Source organism: Leopardus geoffroyi, chromosome D2, assembly GCF_018350155.1.
Source record: "Leopardus geoffroyi isolate Oge1 chromosome D2, O.geoffroyi_Oge1_pat1.0, whole genome shotgun sequence".
Lineage (NCBI taxonomy): Eukaryota > Metazoa > Chordata > Mammalia > Carnivora > Felidae > Leopardus > Leopardus geoffroyi.
Window position 1 is genome coordinate 8677662 of NC_059334.1, and position 22764 is coordinate 8700425.

Genomic DNA, 22764 nt, shown 5'->3' on the forward strand with positions numbered 1-22764 from the left:
TCTCTGCGGCATCCAGCCATACTGCGTGCAGCTTTTATTTTTTTTAACGTTTACTTATTTTTGAGAGAGAGCGCTAGTGGGGAAGGGCCAGAAAGGAGAGAAAATGCAGCTTTTATTTTCTTTTAACGTTTACTCATTTTTGAGAGACAGCGCTAGTGGGGAAGGGCCAGAAAGAAGGAGAGAAGAGATCCGAAGCAGGCTCCACACAGTGAGCAGAGCCGGACATGGGACTCGAACTCAGGAACCATGAGATCATGACCTGAGCCGCAATCAGGAGTGTGCCACTCAACCCACTGAGCCACCCAGGCGCCCTGCAGCCTTTTTTCTTTAAAACTTCTATGTGCCACAAGAATATTATGATATTCTGCTTGTGTGTTGATGAGACAAAGGTTCAGAAACAGCTCTGAGCTTCACGATCGCCAGTGCACGACGAAAGAGGCGGCTTTTCTAATTGCTTGGAGAGCTAGATGGTATCAGAGATGGGTACAATGCAGGCCCCCGGCCCCCTGCTGGGGAGTTCCTTGCACATTAACAACCTGTGGGTTCTATCCAGGCTTCTCTTCAAACTTCCCCTCCTCCAATGCTATTTCTAATTCACCTTGAGGGCAACCCAGGGACTTCCTTCTTTCCCATTCCTGGTAGACGTGGCCTGCCCTTGAACTTTGTATGGCTCAAGCAGCACCTGTGGGGGGGGGGGGCGGCGGGGAGAGGAAGGGCTTGATCTCCTTCCCTCTTGGACCCCTCAGTGCTCCAAAGGTACCATCAGGGCTCACTCTCTCAGAGTTATGAATGAATTGTGTTCAGAGGTAAAGTATCACTCAGATTTGCCTTCGAAAGAAATTAAGTCAACCTTCAAATTTCCATCCAGAACATGCTGTCCTCTGTGATTTTGGCTATCATGCTCGGGTGCTCTGGGTGCTCTCGTGGATTTTTTTGAAGTGGCTGGCATTGACAGATTTGGACTTAGCTATTTTAATTTGGATTTAGCTATTAAATTGCCATCAGGACTGCCTCCTTTGAGCCCCCAGGACCAACCAGCCCCTTCTTTGCCTTCTTTGGTTTTTCTGTCCTCTGTTACTAAGCCTGTTAGAATAGTCTCCAAGGGCTGGTTGCGTAAAGCCCTGTGCAGCAAGACCCAGAGGCCGCGGCTTCCCCCTGCTTGGCCCAGACTCTCCCCTCCTTGCTCACAGCACTTTGAAAAATAGCCACTGTCTTGTCTGCCTTTCCGGCCCATCAGCTGCCCAGGACAGAAGTTTTTGTCCCATATACAAATGCAACCATCTCAGGAAAAGGAGTCAGTTAAAATCTCATCACTGTTCACTCAATGTCATATGGAGGGTGCTGGAAAAAAGTTAGCACATTATGGGTGACCAAAACCAGCATCACTTGCTGGACCCGAATAGAATCAAACAGTAACTAGTTTGGACTAAAGCAGCATCATTTCTCACACTGGCAAATGTGTGCCTTTGAACACTTCATTTGCACAAAATACACTGAACGGCTTGCTAGGTGAATAGATCTTTTTAGGCACAGATTCTATCTTTTAGGATTTTTCCCACAATGCCAAGCATTGTACCTTACACGATAGTGAGTGTTCAAGATGTTTTTGTGGATTCAGTGCTCATTTTTAAAGCTCTAAATCAAGGCTTAAAAATAGAATTTTTTTTTTCTAGAGCGCTGGTTGGTGTGGTTTAGGGTAACCTATGTACTGAGAGAGGTTTAACTGATTTCTGGCGGTATTAGGACTTTGGCCATACTATTTCTTGCGCTTCTCCAGCTGATTTTGAGTTCCTGTATATCATTTTTATGTTGGCAACATCTTTCTGACAGCGTTAGAGGATAGGATTCCTTTCTTCTCCAGCTACCCCAGAGATCAGATCACTTTCACCAGACTGCAACAATCAAGTCTGTGCATATTTAAGCACAGTCTCGAAGTTATTCAGCACCAAAAGACTGCCCCCACTCCCCACAAATAGAACACATAGTTGGCAAAATTTATTACCAATGACATCATCTTTTTCTATGTGACCTTTATGATTTTTTTCTTTCCCAAATTAGGTAAGGTGTTCTTTGCTCTAGCTAACCAAACCAAATATTGCTGAATATCAGAGATAAGAACTGTGTTACAACAGCCGTAACATGTAAGACTCCTAGAGAGTAGAGTAATCCCAAAGATTAAAATGTAATTTACTCGTTGTAAAAATGAAGGCTTGGGGCACCTGGGTGGCTCATTCGGTTAAGCATCTGACTTCAGCTCAGGTCATGATCTCATGGTTCATGGTTCGAGCCCCCACATCGGGCTCTGTGCTGATGGCTCGGAGCCTAGAGCCTGCTTTGGATTCTGTGTCTCCCTCTCTCTCTGCCCTTCCCCAATGCATGCTGTTTCTCTCTCAAAAAATGAGTAAACATTTAAAAAAATTCTTAAATGAAGGCTTCTTCTCAGAAAAGTCAGGACTAGTTAGAGTTGAACAGAAAGTCACAGCCAGGGGCACCTGGGTGGCTCAGTTGGTTAAGCGTCCGATTTCATTTCATGTCGTGATCTCACGGTTTGTGGGTTCGAGCTCCGTGTCGGGCTCTGTGCTGACAGCTCAGAGCCTGGAGCCTGCTTCGAATTCTGTGTCTCCCTCTCTCTCTGCCCCTCCCCGACTCATGCTGTCTCTCTCTGTCTTTCAAAAATGAATGAACATTGGGAAAAAAAAATTGTAATAAAAAAAATTAAAAAAAAGAAAGTCCTAGCCAAAGTGAGAGCAGAACCGTGAGTCAGTTTCAAGGTCGTCCTACAGAAGGACTTTGGTGTTGGGGCTGCATTTATAGCGAAGTTTACAAAAACTGCAGAGAGGGGCGCCTGGGTGGCGCAGTCGGTTAAGCGTCCGACTTCAGCCAGGTCACGATCTCACGGTCCGTGAGTTCGAGCCCCGCGTCAGGTTCTGGGCTGATGGCTCATGATGGCTCAGAGCCTGGAGCCTGTTTCCGATTCTGTGTCTCCCTCTCTCTCTCTCTCACCCTCCCCCGTTCATGCTCTGTCTCTCTCTGTCCCAAAAATAAATAAACGTTGAAAAAAAAAATTAAAAAAAAAAAAAAAACAAAAAACTGCAGAGAATATTACTTACCCACCCCAAAACAGTAGACAATGCTGCTGAAGAATATGGGAGATGTTAGATCCCCCAAGAGTCTCCCTGACACCCTATTTCACACCGAGGCTGCTGCATATTTAGTTTTAAACACTTTATGTTTTGTTTTTATCCATCCACATAAGTGTGTGCTTCTACTGAGATTTTCAGAATGCTCATCAACCCCTTTAAATACATAAAGCATAGGGGCGCCTGGGTGGCTCAGTCAGTTAAGCGTCCGACTGCAGTTCAGGTCATGATCTCACAGCTCATGAGTTCGAGCCCCACGTCAGGCTCTATGCTGACAGCTCAGAGTGTGGAGCCTGTTTCAAATTCTATTTCTCCCTCTGCCTGCCCCTCCTCTGCTCACGCTCTCTCATAAATGAATAAATATTAAAAAATAAAATATGTTAAGCATATAAAATCATCTCCATGAAAAGTCGTAAGAATTAAGCCCTGTGAGGGGCGCCTGGGTAGCTCAGTCGGTTAAGCGGCCGACTTCGGCTCAGGTCATGATCTCGCGGTCCGTGAGTTCGAGCCCCACTTCGGGCTCTGTGCTGACAGCTCACAGCCTGGAGCCTGTTTCAGATTCTGTGTTTCCCTCTCTCTGACCCTCCCCGTTCATGCTCTGTCTCTCTCTGTCTCAAAAATAAATAAATGTTAAAATAAATTAAATAAATAAATAAATAAACAAACATTAAAAAAAAAAGAATTAAGCCCTGTGAGGTTTTAAAAATTGGAAGGCATGATGTCAAATGCAAAGTATTTTTCAGTGCTACTAAAACAAATTGGCAGAAAGAGTGTTAGTTGCTTAATTTGGAATTGAAATCTGTACCTAGCACGATACGATACTCAATAAATATCCTTGAATGAATTAGTGACATGCTTTTTCCAAATCAGAATAATTATTGGGGCCCCTGGGCGGCTCAACCGGTTAAGCGTCTGACTCTTGCTTTCAGTTCAGGTCATGATCTCGTGGTTTCGTGAGTCTGAGCCCCACATCGGGCTCTGCGCTGACAGTGTGGGGCCTGCTTGGGATTCTCTTTCTCCTCTCTCTCTGCCCCTGCCCCACTCATGCCGTCTTTGTCACTCTCAAAATTATAAATCAATAAATCAGAATAATTATAATAATTACTGTCACCTAATGTTGCCTTTCAGGGAGGTCACATTTTGAAAATATCTCCCTCTCTAAAAAACAAAATGAAAAAGGTTACAAATACAGTATATTTTAAATGTTCACATTTAACACATGAACATCTGTAATACAAACACAAAATAACCGTCATTATTTGGAGATAATGTCAATAGTCTAAATTGTGGTCCTTCATAAACGTGAGGTCTAGGTTAAAGCCTTCCCCACCTCCTCTTCCACGTCTGAAGTCCTGACCACTCTTTTACCCATTGGGCAAAATTTTATCTTCGGGTCGCATTGGGGCACAGCTATTCTTTGACAACATTTTTCAGTTATTATGAATTAGGCAAGAATTGATCATAATCCTGGATGGAAATGACCTGAGATATGGTTGATCTCACCAGTCCTCAAATTACCAACTGGCCCATGAATCAACAAAATTCTCTGCCTTTCCCAGGGGAAGAGACAGGAGAAAACGCCTGCTTATGGAACGAAAAGGTTTGGAAGCAAAGCCAAGAGTGCCCTCTTGTGGCGAATGAAAAAAATGACTTTGTTCTCCATTGTAGCTTCATTTGGTGGTGGCTTTCCCCGGGGCGACCACAGCATCGTCGAGTTCCAAGCTGGCAGAATATTAACTAGTCTTCTTGCCCTAGAGATCTGTGGACATCCTTGTGTCCTTCTCAAAAGAATATATTTGTCAAACCGACTTGAAAAGGAGAGTCAGAACTCCTACCAACTTGTTACAGGACGTCTTGAGACACAAGCTCGTACCTTGCATTGCACTCAGCCAAAGATAAAGCAAGACTGTTTCGTGCAACAGTAGAATAAAACAATGATGAAACATTAATCCAGCCAGGGCTATAAGGACACAAAGGGCCTAGGCACCAGTGTCAGGAACAAGAGGCCAGTAACAAAGGCAAATGTGCAAGGTGACAGGACTGTGTCAGGAACAGCTAGGCAACATCTCCACCTCTGGACTGTCCCACACACCCAAGAAAAGTCCCACAGAGAAAAGTCTGGAAAGAGGGGAAGAGAAACACATGCCAGTAAGAAGTGGACTCTGTGGAATGCACCAACCCCCCCTTCCCCCACCTCGTCCCCCCAACCCTCCCCCCTCCCCCCCCCCGCTCATCATCTGTATCACCTGGTGTGTGAAAGCCTTACTTATCTCAAGGGACTCTACTGGAACCCCCAGGGCAGAGCCAGGTCACCTATGGCACTGAAGCCATTCCTGCTCCAGTAAGCTCTCTCCCACTGGAAAACAACAAATAAAACACTTATTCACTGTCCCTTTCTTTCCAGCCCTACCCAAGAATCTTGGTTGGCCAAACCAGTTTGCCTTGGTCAAAGGACAGAGAAGGGGTTTAGTGGGGGGGGGGGGGGGGGGGGACATAAAGCCAGCCAGCAGAGTGGTATCCTCCTGTGCATGTATAGCCTTTGCACCCAGGACAATCTCTTTTCTTTTCTGTTTTAAAGTGCACTTATTTTGAGAGAGAGAGAGAGAGAGAGAGAGAGAGAGCGAGCTAGCATGGGGGAGGGGCAGAAAGAGAGAATCCCAAGCAGGCACGGGGCTTGAACGCACGAACCATGAGATCACAGCCTGAGCCGAAGCTGGACGTCTGGCGCCCCAAATCTGACTCTTTTCTGTGGGTGCCATGGGAAAACACAGATTCCACTCCAGTCCTTCGACCCTCTCAGACGTTACTTGTGCATCTAAATTCATTTGACTGATTGGCAAAGTATCGTTTTTCACACAATAAATCCACGTGGATTTATTGACTCACCATATTCCAGGGTTTGTGTTCGATTCTGGATACATAGAAACAAGTAAGACAGATCTGCCCTCAAGCTCACAGAGTAGTGGGAGAACTCGCCTTAGGAGCCCCCCTCCCCCGACATATCTATGTTTTAGGGACCCTATAGCATGACTCGTCTCTGCCGGCTTCAGCTGCTTCATTTGCTCGAGGAGGGTGCTGGATGGACAGTCCTTGAACCCCTGGTCCCACCGCAGCCAGTGCCCAGGTCTCTCCTTAGTTTCCACTCAGTTTCACTCAGTGAACCCTGTGAGATCAGGTTGACAGCCAGCGTTTCCAAACTACGCCCCACCCTCCCTTAGGTTTGAGACCGCTCCCTCCTCACCACGGTGAGGGATCAAAGGTTGAAGGGCAGGGTCAGTGAGGCTTACTCAGAGTAAGGAGGAGGGGAGAAGATGAGGAAGAAAAGTGTCAGTCCCTCCAAAAGAGAAAGGGAAGTACAGGATGGCCATTAAGTAAAGGAGAAAACACACAGACACACACAATCCCTCACGCCTACGAGGCTACTCAGTTTTATTGAAAAGTTCAAGGCTTTTTAAGTGTTACAAAGTAGTAGGATGCTGTCTGCATCTATCAGTGAACACCAAACATCCTTTATTACTGCAGCTGAAGAAGCTGTGTCAGAAGAACACGTCAACTGTCATTCCATCCATCTGTCAGTGTTGCAAGGGAACGGCGCAATGCGGAAAGCGGGTGAATACGGGTGTCCTGAAGCAGGCACGCAAATCAGAATTAAAACTATGGACGCACAGAAAACTAGAAAACAGAGACTCCCTGAGCTCTGATCTCAAAACATTCACGCTCATGTTTCTCTTGTGGGAAAATGAGTGAGGATGCTCCCCCCGGGCAGCCTCTGGGCTCCTGCGTCTGGTCATCAGCGCTGATACGACAGCTGGCCAAGAGAATACAGTAATTTCACGGAAGAGAGCGGTATTGCCTCTACACAGCACTCTTGTTCTCAAACGAGTGGAGGGATCGCCTGCCACACAATTACGAACTCGGGAAGACAGAGGGTTACAGGCATGAGTCTTCAAGCTATTTAAAATACAGGAGTCAGTCTTTTTTTAATGAGTGCCATCTATTGTCTGCAGACCCCAGCAAACAATGCTGCTTGGCCTGAGCAATTTAAACATTTTTAGATTCGATAACATTCACCATAGAATCTTCACACCTGGCATCACAGGGTCATCACGGGATTTGACTTTGCACCTGCTGCATGAGGACATAAGAATATGGCATTCGGCTCCCTAATGACCGCAAAGCCACCGGACTGAAGAGCCCTTTAAGGCAAAGAGACGAGAACCAGATACTTCACACACTGAGCTTTTTCAAATCAGCGTCAGGTTATCTGCCAACAAACCACCCGGCTTCGAAACTCCGACACACCCACGGTGTGTCCTGTGTGAAGGCAAAAAAAGCAGTATTTGTATGTTTCAAATTGTAAGGCTCTACACAACGGTTAGGATCTTTCATGAATCAGTGGGATTTTGAAAAAAACTTAAGAAGGCTACGGTAGGTTAGAGGCACTAGCCTCAAATACACCATGATTGGACAAAAAAAGCAAAAAAAAAAACAAAAAACGGGAAAATAATACACCATGATTGGACCCGAACACCTTCAATGGCATAATGTGATTGCACACAAAAATATAAAAAGCCTGGGAAAGACAGACAACTATTTTAGAGAAATTAAGCGAACGCGTTTTAACCTGCCCGATCCCCGGCGTGACGGTGAACTTGGCCGACGCGGCTCACAGGTGTTTCGACATCAGCTTCACCATGTCGTCATACAGCCGCCAGGGGGCGTCCAAGCCCCAGATGAAGTCCAGATGCTCCCATTCGGGGATGAGCTTGTTGTACACCAAGTTGGTGATCTGGGGCAACAATATGTTGACGTCGTTGACGTCCGCCAGCGAGTCCTGACCCCCGATCCAGACGGCGGTGGGCACAAGCATGTCTCTCACGTTGTAAAGGGGAGGGTAAGTCTAGGATAAAAGCAACCGGAGGAGTCGTTTCAATTTACAAAACACACACAGTCGACGTGATCCTCCGTAAATCCTGGTGAGATTTACCAGCGAGGATCACGTGGTGAAAAGCGGTCTCCGTTTGCTCTTCAAGTTACCGTGACCACAACGAGAAGAAACCTGAGCCGCAGTGACAGAATCCTAACTACGGTACCTGCCGGCGGTCGGGCTGTTACCGCGCGCCGGGTACCCTAACAAGTGTTAAGTTCCCTCGCGAAGGCGCTGAGCTCCCGGGGAGTGGATGTGAAAAGCGCGGGAGCCAGGTGGTGGGGCACTGGCTTTGGGGTCGTACCCCCACGCATGTAACACGTGCCACGGGGCCTCCGTAGGCCCGTTTCCTCACCTTCCATAATAACAACCGGCACACCCGTCACACGGATGTTGTAAGAAACAACGAAGCAAGACAAGCATGGGCAAAGTGCCTCAGGCTGCAGAGCGTGTAGCACTCAAACCACAGTCCATTTCTGTGTGTATCTTGGCCATGTCATGTGGCTGAGGTCCACCAGCGACCAGGTGACAGGCCGAGGCTAGTCTGACTCTGAAGTCTGTGTTCCTGGTCACTGTGACTGATGTGTGACGGTGATGGGGACAGAGCCAGGGAGCACCGAGCCCACCAGAGCCCTGTGACTCAGGTGGCTTCCCCGGTGAGCTTTCAGAGCCCAGTTCATTAATTCTAAAGACTTTTGAAGCCTTTACCTGATTGTAATGGAAATAATTCTTGGCGTGGCTTCCCCAGTCAAAGGCTTGAAACTTATGGTATTTTAAAACCTAAAAAAGAAGATAAAAGGGGGAAAAAAGTTGAGTGACACAGAAGTTCAAGAAAGGCTCCCAGGCTGCAGGAGTTAACTACATCCTCAGAAGTCCATTTTACATCGTGTGCAGTTTGACTCTTGATTTCCAAACTGTGATTTCAAACAAAATGGCATCAGGGGCGCCTGGGTGGCTTCAGTCAGTTGAGCGTCCAACTTCAACTCAAGTCATGATCTTGCAGTTCATGAGTTCGAGCCCCGCGTCGGGCTCTGGGCTGACAGCTCAGAGTCTGGAGCCTGCTTCGGATTCTGTGTCTCCCTCTCTCTCTGCCCCTCCCCCATTTGCACTCTGTCTCTCTCTCAAAAGTAAACACAAAAAAATTTTTGAAAAAACAAAATGGCATTCGTAGTGTAACAGAGTTGTGTGGCGACTGATGGCGGCCACGTGGGCAGAAAGCACACTGTGTCGTGCACCTGAAACCAGTGCAACACTGTGTGTCATCTGTACTCCGAGAATCTAAACGATAAAGTTACGTTATTCTGATCGGAATAGAGTTACCATCCGACCCAATAAAGCAGCTTTGCACACATGCCGTGAAGGACACTGGGCTGACAACTGTACTTGTTAGATAAGCTTCATGATGACTTTTTACTGAGATCTGAAGCCTAAACTTTTTCAAAGAGTTAACACTCTTATTTGGGAAAGAAATGCGTATTACGTACAATATACGGATTAATGCTAATGGGTGGATTCATATGTATGTGGAATAATATATTCAGATTAGTATGTAAAAATATTGAATATGTATGAACATACCTCTGTGGGATAATATAAACACTATATTATACTTATATTTAAAAAAAATTTAGTGTTTATTTTAGAGAGAGAGACACAGAGCATGAGCAGAGGAGGGTCAAGGAGAGAGGGAGACACAGAATCTGAAGCAGGCTCAAGGCTCTGAGCTATGAGAATAGAGCCCCACACGGGGCTCAAACTCAAGAGCTGTGAGATGGTGACCTGAGCTGAAGTCAGTTGCCCAATCAACTGAGCCACCCAGGTGCCCCTGTATTATCCTTATATTAATCTATGAGTTAATATATTTATTTATAATCCCCATGTTTTCTAGCTATCCACTCCACTCAACTATTCAATATTTTATTTTATTTTATTTTTTATTTTAGAGAGAGAGCACGTGAGCAGGGGGGAAGGACAGGGGGAGGGAGACAGAATCCAAGGCAGGGTCCATGCTCAGTGCGGAGCCTGATGCGGGGCTCAATCTCACGACCCTGGGATCATGACCTGAGCTGAAATCAAGAATAGGCTGCTTAACCAACTGAGCCACCCGGGCGCCCCTTGTTTTTATTGTTTTCTCAATACTTTAATGATTTTATTTAACACTTATTCTTGAGTATAGCCAGTATAATCACCAAATCGTACCACACGCCAGCACAATTCTACCTACAACCATGGAATAATACTGTATGTGAAACTGTAATGGATGCATATTTAGAATAGTGACATTAAAACATTTAAAAAGTCACTGTTTCAAAAATTTTGAAATGACACCAATCCGTACCTCCTCTATATCCCCAGATTAAAAACTGCCAAGAATCAAATCCAAAATTGACCAGCTGAATGAATCGGAAACTGTTCAGCACAGGCCAGTCGGTGGTGCCCAGTAAAGAGCAAAAACCTAGACTTGCTTCATCTCGACTGCTTTCAATTTGTGCGAAGCTTCAGTTCTTAGCAATGGCATAAAATGCTGCTTCTACAGGAGAAATGTTCAGCGTCTGCCTTTGCCCTTGCAAAGGACAGACACCGGTACCTGAAGCAAATTTAACAAGCGGAATAAAATTTGGACTCACCGCACCCATCAGGGCACCTGTTCTCAGCTCAAATTATCAGTGAATATCCACCACTGTAGACAGACATCAGTTTCTCACTCTCTCACATGTGTCTTTTAACATTTGTATAAAGCACTGGGAGACAGTATGGGGTACAAAGGAAAAATCTGCCTGGAACTCAGACTGAACTCCAAAGTTGACTTTTGTGCTCAAGAGGCATAGGACTTCACGCCACGCACTGGAAAGGGCATTTCAGCAGGAGGACGATGTGAAGGACACCGCACTCACAACCCGGAAATCAGCTGAAGTCCAGGGATAGGGATCTGGTTAAATACATTATGCTACATCCATATGTACAACAGCGTGGCCCCGTCACAAATAAACATAATACAACAGAAAGAGAAAACTGTTCATAAATACTATTAAGTGGGAAGCAGGCAGAAAATGAAATGGAACACGCACTGTGGTTACACTCCCGTGATAATGGTATATGGATAACGAGGCAGAGGAGAAGGTTAAAGTATTAGGATGGATGGTTTTTTAAGTGACAGAAGGTTATTCTTAGGTCTTGAATGGTAATGAAAACGTACAGTTTCAATCTCGCTAAAGTACGATATGTATTGCAAGTCTTCAAGTTATGCCAATCTCTCTGACCATGAAGTCTACTCCCACGACTGTATCCTAAGAAAGTAATGTGCCTCGGGTATAAGGATACACTTCTAATTCAAGAACATCTGTCCCAGGATGCTTTACTATGGAAAAGAAAAGGCAAAAAATGGTAATTTAAAATTTTAGGTAATGGAGGAGCGCCTGGGTGGCTCAGTCGGTTAAGCGTCCGACTTCAGCTCAGGTCATGATCTCATAGTTTGTGAGTTTGAGCCCCGTGTCAGGCTCTGTGCAGACAGCTCGGAGCCTGGAGCCTGCTTCAGGTTCTGTGTCTCCCTCTCTCTGTCCCTCCCTGTGCTCTGCCTCTCTCTCTCTCTCTCTCTCTCTCTCAAAAATAAATACATAAAACATTAAAAATATATGTATTTTAGAAGCCAGATTGTAGCCAATCCAACAGCTCTACTATGAATCCAACTCCCCTCATTTTTTAGAACAATATTTTATTAAAAGGTGGAATGTTAGGGGCGCCTGGGTGGCGCAGTCGGTTGAGCGTCCGACTTCAGCCAGGTCACGATCTCGCGGTCCGTGAGTTCGAGCCCTGCGTCAGGCTCTGGGCTGATGGCTCAGAGCCTGGAGCCTGTTTCCGATTCTGTGTCTCCCTCTCTCTCGGCCCCTCCACCGTTCATGCTCTGTCTCTCTCTGTCCCAAAAAATATAAATAAACGTTGAAAAAAAAAAATTAAAAAAAAAAAAAAAAAAGGTGGAATGTTAAAGGCAGCTCATGTGATTCTGCTGCAGGCAGTGACTGCCCAGTGCCTGGCAACTGCTATCCAAGACCACAGCATCTTGGTTTGGAGCTTAAATGGTGAGTTATTTCATGTTCAAAAAGAAGTTAGGAAGGAAATTTCTACAGAAATATGTCCTGAGGTAGATCTAAGCCCCCGATATATTGTTAGGTGGGGGGGGGGGGGGGGGGGGGGGGGCAAGTTATAAAAGAGTAAGTAGAAGAAAATAAATTAAGTCACCTGATTAATTAATCTATTTTTGCAACTATATTTCTATCTGCATCCTTAACCACTTCCTCCTGGAATGATCTGCAGTAAGAGGTATACAGTAGGCTGCAAAGACATTTCCTATCTCCTGGTACACATCTTCTATCTCTGCGGACAATTGCAGAGTTTTGTTTTTTTATCCCTAAGACACTTTTTATTATCCTTTTCCTATAGTACATGATCTCTAAATGTTCTAGAATGGGCATGCATTGCTTTTGTGGTATGTGCTAAAACAATGAGAGCTGCATTTTAAAAGTGAGTGGCTCCCATTTACACCCCTGACTGGTTTGCTCTGGTTTATGCACTGGTGTCTTCAGTCCTACTGTGTTCACGGGTTAACGCTGACATTAGCTTCCATCTCAAAGCTGCTCAAAAATCTGGCTTGATGAAGCATCACAGAAATAAAATAGGACTTGGTGAGAAACTGATGGAGTGGGGCAGGAGGGGAGAGAAAAAAGTCAAGCCCAATAGCCTGTTTGGTGAACGCACACAGGGTACAATGACACAATGACAGGAACCCAGGACTCAGGGGAAGGAAACCAGCTCTGATGTGTAAGCGACCAGCCTGGTCTGCGACAAGAAGGGAAGGGCTCGCAGACAAGTCCTTCATGGAAGGCACAGGTCCCTCTGACATTGATTTTATACAAACCCCAGCAGCTCCTCCAGAATGCCTACCTGGCCCCAGTGTAATATGTTTTGCACAGAAGTTCCAGCAGGAGAGTGTGTTATATACACCGACACTCTAGACTGCGAAAGAGATAAATTGACATAAATGATGGATACAGCGTTAAGGAAGCATTGATAATAAATCAGTTCTGCACTTCAAAGCCATAATCTCATATATAGGAGATTAAGAACAAGAAAAAAAATTCTCTAACTACAGATATGTTCTAGAAAAACTGCACAGCCACACACACACAGAATACGTATGGAGGAAACAGAGCAACATGGCAGCCATAGGGCTGCATGGGTTGAGGTTACTAGCCATTTTTATTTTCTGCTACAAGCTTTTCTGAATTTCCAAAATTTCATATAATAATCAGACCTTTTTCTATCATCAGGAACGAGAAACCAGAGCCTTCATTCGAGAATCTCAAAATCCGTTTTCACATGACGCAACATTACAAACTACAAATATACATAGAAACACCAGCATTTTGCTGGCCAAGGGTTTACATTTTACGAAATAAAAATAAGTAAATAAATGTGTATGTACACACAAACACACACACACACGGAAATTGCTGTTCCAAATTTAAATACACACGCAGTAGTTTTTTAAAAGAAATAGATCACTAGAATAAATATAAATATTGGGACATAAATTATGACAGATGTCCTCACTCAGTAGTTCCTCACGGGCACCCTGTGGGAAGCTGCTAGCCTGAGGACAGCAGCAGAGAACATTCTAGGCACTTGCCCACATTGAACCTCTTCAATGTCAGACCCGTTAGCACTCGGATGAGGTCGTTCCTGCTTTTCTCACATCCTTCAGCACAAATAAGCATATTCACAGATAAAATAAACTCGCTAAAAGTTAAAGCAAGTTTTATTATGAACATACATACCATATTTAAGTTTCTCTCATTAAATCCACATAGAACAAAAAGAGCATTTCCACAGAGTTCCTTCAGAATGACACGACTGCAAACACTTGTGCTCAGCCACTTCAAAACCACATTTTGGGGAAGAAATTGTCTGACTCCAAATAAGTGCTATAAAAAAAAAAAGAAGAAGAAGAAAACCAAGAATATCTCAGCATTTATTCTGGAATATGAGACTCCATGACCCGCGTCAGAAGAAGAGACACATGCCCAGTGTCTCCACATACGACTCAAAAGAAATGGGAACCAGTGGACGTTCACGCGAGGATATTTATACGATATGTTTACTAAGGCAAAAGCAGATGTTACAGATGTGTACTTAGTCTCCAGGGAAGGGCAATTGAGGCAATGAGAAGATATTTGCAAAAGACATATTGGATAAAGGGTTACTATCCAAAATCTACAAAGAACTTATCAAACTCAACACCCGAAAGACAAAAAACCCAGTGAAGAAATGGGCAAAAGACATAAATAGACACTTCTCCAAAGAAGACATCCAGATGGCCAACCGACACATGAAAAATGCTCAACATCACTCATCATCAGGGAAATGCAAATCAAAACCATAATGAGAAACCACCGGACACCTGTCAGAATGTCAAACATTAACAACTGAGGCAACAACAGATGTCGGCGAGGATGTGGAGAGAGAGGATCTCTTTTGCATTGTTGGTGGGAACGCAAGCTGGTGCAGCCACTCTGGAAAACAGTATGGAGGGTCCTCAAAAAATTAAAAATAGAACTACTCTATGACCCAGCAATAGCACTACTAGGAATTTATCCAAAGGATACAAGAGTGCTGATTCGAAGGGACACATGCACCCCCATGTTTATAGCAGCACGATCAACAATAGCCAAAGTATGGAAAGAGCCCAGATGTCCACCAACTGATGAATGGATAAAGATGTGGTATATATATGCAATGGAATACTACTCAGCAATCAAAAAGAATGAAACCTTGCCATTTGCAACAACATTGATGGAACTAAAATGTATTATGCTAAGCAAAATTGTCAGGCAGAGAAAGATATCATGTGACTTCACTCATATGTGGAATTTAAGAAACACAACAGATGAACATAGGGGAAGGGAAGGAAGAATAAGATAAAAACAGAGAGGGAGGCAAACCATAAGAGACTCTTAAACACAGAACAAACTGAGAGCTGCTGGAGGGGTGTTGGCTGGGGGATGGGCTAAATGGGTGATGGTCATTGAGGATGGCACTTGTCGGGATGAGCATTGGGCGTCCTGTGTAAGAGATGAATCACTGGGTTCTACTCCTGAAACCAATACTACATTGTACATTAACTAAATTGAATTTAAATAAAAAAAATTTTGTTAAGTCTCCAGTGAAGAAAAGGGCAGAAAACCAAGTAAGTTCACAGCAGACTTTTCACAGCAAGAAGGGGCAATTAATGATCACTCGCCCCAGGACCATCCCCAAAGAGTTTCATTGGCTGGAAGATTGGTAGTGACTTCCAAGAAAGAGTCTAAACCAAGACTGGTCAACAATGCGTCCATGTAGGGCACATACGTCCAATCCAATTCTACTGTCGGTGAGCCAGTTCCAGCCCGTTGTCTTTTTTCTTCTAATACTTTTTTACTGTGATAGATCACACATAACACAAAACTTACCATTTTAACCATTTTTAAGTATTCAGCTCAGTGGCATTAGTACACTCACATTATTGTGCAACCCGCACCATTATCCATCTGCAGAGCTGTTACAACATCTCAAGCTGAAACTCTCCCCCTTAAATGGTAACTCCTCATTCCTTCCACCAGCACTACCTATGCTTATAAATAAAGTTTTATTGGAACACGGGCATGCTCATTTTTCTATGCTGTCTCTCAGGCTGTTTTCACACTACAACGGCAGGGTTCAGCAGTTGCAACAGAGACCATATGATCCGCAAAGACAATGAGATTTACCATACGGACCTTTAGAGAAAACTTGCCGACTCCTGATCTACGCAAGCCCTGACCAACGGACACTGAAGCCGTGCGCACGTGTTTCCGGGGCTGTCACTACACCCTCAAAGATATTCACACACCTGTGCAATGGGAAATAGAAAAACAACCTTCCTTATATTGAACCCAAATTTGTCCGCCGATAACTTACAGTTTTGCTGATGCCTACCCTCTGGAGGGACAAGCAGGAGTGAAAAAATTCAAATGCCTCCCAAGACCTCGGGGGTGGGTCTTAATTCCCAGTTATCTCAGCAGGTGCCCTCATTTGGGGACAGGGTCTTCTCAGAGGCAATCAAGTGAGGATGTGGTGGGCAGGGTGGGTGCTCTGCAGGACCGAGGTCCTTCTAGAAATGGGGAAATGTGAGCAGAGATAGACACACACAGGGAGAACGCACACATGTGGAGGTGAAGGCCGAAACAGGAGGGATGCTCCTCTCAACCCAGGAATGGCAGGCAAGCCCCCACAAGCCAGGGCAGGGCAGGGGGCAGCCTCCTCCTCACAGGAGGAGCAAACTAATATAGGAGCAAACTAACATAGGCAGCACGAAAATGCCAATGTGTAAAGTGGCAAACGCTTTTGGGGTTTTTTAAAGGGAGGGAGGGAAATAAAATAAAATAAAATAAAATAAAATAAAATAAAATAAGATAAAATAAATTAAAAAAATAAAATAAAATAAATTAAAAAAATAAAATAAAATTTAAAAAAATAAAATAAAATAAATAAAATAAAATAAAAATAAATAAATAAAATAAAATAAAATAAAATAAAATAAAATAAAATAATAAAATACAATAAAATAAATAAAATAAAATAAATAAAATAAAATAAATAAATAAAATAAATAAATAAAAAATAAAAATAAAATAAAATAAAATAAAATAAAATAAGATAAAATAAATTAAAAAAATAAAATAAAATTTAAAAAAATAAAATAAAATAAATAAAATAAAATAAAAATAAATAAATAAAATAAAATAAAATAAAAAATAAAATAAAAAATAAAATACAATAAAATAAATAAAATAAAATAAATAAAATAAAATAAAATAAAATAAATTAAATAAAAAAATAAAAAATAAAAATAAAATAAAATAAAATAAAATAAAGGGAGGGAGGGGCAGAGAAACAGTGGGGGGGGGAGAGGATCCCAGGCAGGCTCCACACTGTCAGCGCAGAACCCGACTCGGGGCTCGAACTCACCAACCGTGAGATCATGACCTGAGCCGAAACCAAGAGTCGAACATTCAACCGACTGAGCCCCCCAGGCACACCCTAAAGTGGCAAGTGTTAAATGCCACCCTGCCCACAGGGATGTTTAGGGAGCGTGAAGAACCGTGATGAACTGGAAAGCTTACGCTCAGCCTACGGGTGCGACTGCTTTGTGGTGCACGGCGCCCTTCTCACTCCCTTCCCACCCCTTCCCACCCCCTCCCCACCCCCTCCAAACAACCAGTGATCAAGATTCCAACATTACATATGCTGCTTAAAGGCTGCAACTAATTTGAAGTCATAAAACTGTATGGGCCATACTCGGCACTTCTTCAGGCAAATGCTGTCCACTTACACACAGCCTGGGACCTCTATCAAATCTGCCTACCACAAGACAGCCAACCAATACCTACGGACAGATACCGGGTATCCTCAAATGCTCCTCTTCTGCAGACGAAGCACATTAAGATTAGCTGGGGAGAATCAAGAAGTATCACGTGCAGACAAGGTCGCAGGGCAGGAAGAGGCTCCTGGCTTTGAGTCTACATAATGGTCACACGTGATTGATAGATAAATGCATATACTTCTGAGGTTCTCTACTAAAAACAAGAGGACAATGTATCACTGACTTGTAGCATGAGAAGCCAAGCTTTCCTTTTGGCTGACAAAGAACGTGAAGTTGACCTTGTCCCTCAGAGCTGCGTGCTCACCGAGAGCATGTAAAAGCAGGAGAGCGCGTAGGGAGAAAGAAAAACTCACCTTACACATTTACAGGCCTGCCCAGATCAATCTTGATGACTTTAGAATTTATATCTTTGCAGGCTGAGAGGGTACTAAACTTTCGTGGCAGCAGCACTGATTTCCCAGGGCAGCTAATCCAAAGGCTTTATGGACATTTATTTTTTCACTTTGTCATTCTCCCAGGATATTAGGAAACACCGCTGTCTGGGACAGTGGTTCTCAACTACCGGTCTGTTTAGTTACTTTAGAATCCCACAGGGTACTCTGTGAAACGCAGCTCCTGGCCCCACTCCAGATTTAAATTTTTTTTTTTTCAACGTTTATTTATTTTTGGGACAGAGAGAGACAGAGCATGAACGGGGGAGGGGCAGAGAGAGAGAGACACAGAATCGGAAACAGGCTCCAGGCTCTGAGCCATCAGCCCAGAGCCTGACGCGGGGCTCGAAGTCACAGACGGCGAGATCGTGACCTGGCTGAAGTCGGACGCTTAACCGACTGTGCCACCCAGGCGCCCCCCCACTCCAGATTTAAAGGACACCATCTCCAAGGTGGGGAGTGGGAGTTGGTATCCTTACAAAGCTACCAGATCACAATCTCCAAGGGTTAAATTAAATCCAAAACATCCCTATGATGGCCATTTCAGTTCTTTATGAAAAAGGACACAAGGAGCGGTGCCTAGGTGACTCGGTCGGTTAAGCATCCGACTTTGGCTCAGGTCCAAACAGACTCGCGGTTTGTGGGTTCGAGCCCTTCATCGGGCTCTGTGCTCGCAGCTTGGAGCCTGGAGCCCGGAGCCTGCTTCGGATTCTGGGTCTCCCTCTCTCTCTGCCCCTCCCCCGCTCACGCTCTGTCTCTCTCTGTCTCAAAAATAAATAAACATAAAAAAAAATTTTTTTTAAGGACACAGTGAGGCAGCAATGGCAAATTAGCAACAACCTTAAACGTCTACCAGGTAGTAGCTCCTGATAACAGAATACTTACTACACAGCAGTTTAGAACAAGAGGGAGTTGTATGTATTAACGTGACAGCTCACCAAGAGTGAAACGTGTCATCTGGAGAACAAGATACATAGCGGGGTACCGTCTACGTTAACACGAAACACTAAATTTCTCTCAGGACGTTTGTACGTATTTAAATTCACACACAATGTGTATAGGAAAACCTCACACTGAGCACTGTTTTAATTCTGAGGAAGGAGTAAGAGAGGCCTTGGTAACTGAAGGATACTTTATTTGGAATCTCTGAACTGTTTATAGTGAGAACGGAGGCTTCTATGACCCAAGGCATTAGAGCTAAAATTGCTTAGAGGGGGCCACGTCTTGTCTGCATGTCTGGTCACTGGTACCGAGAATCCATCTGAGGTGTGGGTCAGGATTCTGAGATACACCATCTGTACCTCCTGTGCACGTCTCTGAGGTGGCTGATATGTTACACCTCATTTTAAGTATACGTCCTGTGTGGAAACGTGTGTGCATATACACGTATCACACGTGGAACGCGTACAGAGCACACATAATGGGCCATCCGGCCTCAGCTGGCTCTCAACTCCTCCTCATGAAAACTGCTTCCTCTGTGAACAGAGCCAGGGCCGCGGGGGTCACACAGTTCTAGGGTTGAGCCTCAGGGAGGTTACTGGCTTGTAACCATATTACTGGCCACATTATAAAATGTCATAGGAACGGTGTCTTTCGGTGGCCCTCGGTATGGCCACGGTCAGGCGTGTGGGAGCGACGCACTTCCCGCATCCCGTCTCCTGCCTACGCCCAAGCACAGGCTACCGCGTGGGGTACAGGGCAACTCTGGACCGCCTGTGCTCCCTCTGTGTGGTGTGGGGATAGCTGCACTGACATGCCGACCATCAGAAGTTGGTGTTCTCGGGTAGAATTAGTGATTCACCTTCCCTGACTCCCCAGGATCTGGAAGGGGGAAGGAAACACTGTGGGGAGAAGAGCCACTGTTCCACTGACAGTGAAACACAGAGGAGGAAGGCACGGATGCTCCTCTAAAGGCCAGTTCTTCAGGTCTGAAATGTTGTTGGTGGGGCTCCAGGGGGGTTGGGGAGAGTTCAAGTACCTTGAAGAGAAAATCTGGAAAGTCTCCTAATTTTTTTAGAGGGCTAGTAGAGAACTTGATTGAAGCCACAGGAGCCAGGGCAAGAAACAGTTTAATCTTTCTGGCCAGCTCGGGAATCCGTGAAAATGCTATAAAACCTGGAGAAACACAAAGAAGATTAACAGGAGTTTCCATCTTCTAGGACTTTCTCTGAAAAACCAAAGGTGGTGGCACATCACACCCTCTAGTGGCGATCTGAGAGCCATGCAGGCAACGCCACCACCAGGAGGCAACCACATGGGGGGGGCCTCTGAGCTACTCCAAACGGAGTCTGATTAAACTAGTCAGTCAAGTGCTTGTTAAGTGCTTGATTCAGTTTTTAACCTACAGAAATCAGAAGATGCCCCTGTTCCTCTTATCCTGGAAGCTGAGCAAAGGAAGGACTCTCCCTCACAGCCCCACATTAGCACCCAGCCCCAGCGCCCGTCCACCAGCCCCTGGGAGCAGTTTACAGGGGCATTCAGATCAGTCGCCAAGGGCTCCAGAGGAACCTGCACATGCAGAATGTTCTAGCTTTAAAATACCTTTTAGCTTTCTCTCAGGTTACTTCTTGCTTTGAACTCGGCCCCCAAGTGTCACATTAGAAGGCACTGGGGCAAAGGACACAAGCAGGCAAGTCATGAGAGAAGGACCAAAAACGAAGGAAAACACTTCTCTTGACGCGTGAGAATGGCACACGCATCTGTGTCACATGTTACTTTCTGTGTGTCGTCTCTCAAACTGGCTAAGAGTGTTTGGCAGTAGGCAGAGCGCAGACATTTAACTATAGTACATCCAGACACTTAAGAATCGCTCAGGAGTGATTCTCCTCCTTAGGAATGTATTCTAAGGAGACCGTGTGACTTAAACACACAGCTACTGATGAGAGCACACACAAAAAGGAGGAACTGCATAAATTATGGGACAGGTCCCTAGTTCCTCATCAGAGGAACTCTTGTTCGCTACAATTACAGGCAATTTTTATTTTCCTTCAACTCTGCCAAATTTTCTACTTTTGTATACAATGAACACACGTTCTTTTTATAATCGGCATAAATAAAAAATGCGTAGAGCTTTTAGAAACTATTCAGAAATGAAGCATAACATGCCATCTTTGTAGTTAGTTTTATTCCACTTAACTTTTAAGACTCACTGTATTTTTGGGGTTCCTGGATGGCTCAGTCGATTGAGCATCTGACTCTTGATTTCAGCTCAGGTCATGATCTCACAGTCGTGAGTTTGAGCCCTGCATCGAGCGTCCCTGCTTGGGATTCATTCATTCTCTCTCTCTCTCTCTCTCTCTCTCTCCCTCCCTCCCTCCCTCCCTCCCACTCTCTCTCAAAAATAAATAATTTTTTTTAAAAAAGAAAAAAAACTTAAAAAAAAAAGTGTATTTTCTTGTTTTCTGTTTAAAAGTCTCTGCCCTTATAATACCTCTTGTTTTCTACCTTCTCACATGCCCATACTGCTGTAACCAGGAAACTAGGCACCAGGCTGAGGCTTACTTTAATTCCTTCTGGGTCAAGAGAACCATAGACCATGTGTATCCATTTACATGAAAGTCTGAATTTTCAGAGAACGTGAAATATTACCCCAAATTTCCTGCCCTTCCCCTATTCATCACTTCTGCTGGGCATTAAAGCAAAAAACAAACACCTCTGTTTGCACTAACATGATTTGTTACTATTTCCCTTTTAAGAACAGGCACAAACTCTGTAAGAAGACACTGTATCCACCACCAGGCTTTATGACATACGTACCTATTGTGGTGCCTTGAGAATGACCCACGTAATACACTTGTTCTTGGCCAGTTTTATTCAGAACGAAGTTAATGGAAGCTGATAGGTCATAATTTGCCATCTCATCATAACTGTAATCCAGAAAAGGAACCCTTTCATTAAGACGCTGCACGCAAACATAACCGCACGCTAACAAGAAGGGTGCGGGGGGATGAATAACCATAAGCTGAGCGCAGCTGCGTAGAGCAGCACAGAACTAAGCGCAGAAAACATCAACAGGATTGCGCGGGCCCCTTTCTAATTCTGCCTCCCTCCCAAAGGTCCTGTCCTCATTTTTTATGCCATAAGTTATGTTATACCCATTTTTGAACCTTTCTATAAATGAAATCAAATAGTATGTGTTCTTCCGGCTACATTCACGCTGTCACAGAGCCGTGGGATGTTCATTGTATAGATACACGGCACTTCGTCTGTCCATTTGCGGCTGATGGGCATTTGGTAGTTTCTGGCTTTTCACTATTACCAGTGGCGGCCCGACAAGTATATTCCTTTGGTAAAATTTGTCATTCTTGCGTTTCATGCATGTAGGTAAGCTGTGGTTTCACAAACGGGACACAAGCCTGAAGGAGTCCAGAGCTCTGACCTTCCCTCATGCCAGATAGCAGGACACAGCCCTGGACACGTTACGTGTGTGTGCCATTCGTCATCAGGAGATGGGTAAGCGGACTGTCACCACTGCCTGCAGCATGCCAGGCTCTCTCCTCGTATCCTCTCCTTTGATCCCCCAATGGCCTCGGGAGATAGGCGGTTATTACCCCATTTTACAACAAGGAAACTGAGACACAGAAGGCTTATGCAGCATGCCCAGTGTCACGCGGGGATTTACGTACAGCCAGGATTGATAGAAAAAGGACAATTTCTGGAAATGGAAAAGCAGACATTCGGTGTGCATGTTTATGGGGGAAAGAAGTTTCCAGGACGCAATTTGCCCACCACCTCCCACAGGACCCGGAATGCCCAAGGAACTAAAAGTCCATAGTTGAATCTAATTCTTAAATGTAATCATTACTTATGATG

General features: G+C 44.6%; 1 protein-coding gene across 2 annotated transcripts in view; it reads right to left on the minus strand.

The window, feature by feature from the left end:
- Window positions 1-6552: 6552 nt before the first annotated feature.
- Window positions 6553-22764, minus strand: part of LIPA (lipase A, lysosomal acid type) — a 33763-nt gene continuing 17551 nt past the window's right edge. For both annotated transcript variants that reach the window (XM_045437181.1, XM_045437182.1), the window contains exons 5-10: window positions 21709-21818; window positions 19931-20067; window positions 13899-14045; window positions 13006-13077; window positions 8776-8847; window positions 6553-8040 (exon numbers count right to left, since the gene is read on the minus strand). In XM_045437181.1, the coding sequence (XP_045293137.1) occupies window positions 7807-8040; window positions 8776-8847; window positions 13006-13077; window positions 13899-14045; window positions 19931-20067; window positions 21709-21818 (772 nt within the window). In that variant the 3' untranslated portion in view covers window positions 6553-7806. The remainder of the gene's footprint in view (window positions 8041-8775; window positions 8848-13005; window positions 13078-13898; window positions 14046-19930; window positions 20068-21708; window positions 21819-22764) is intronic.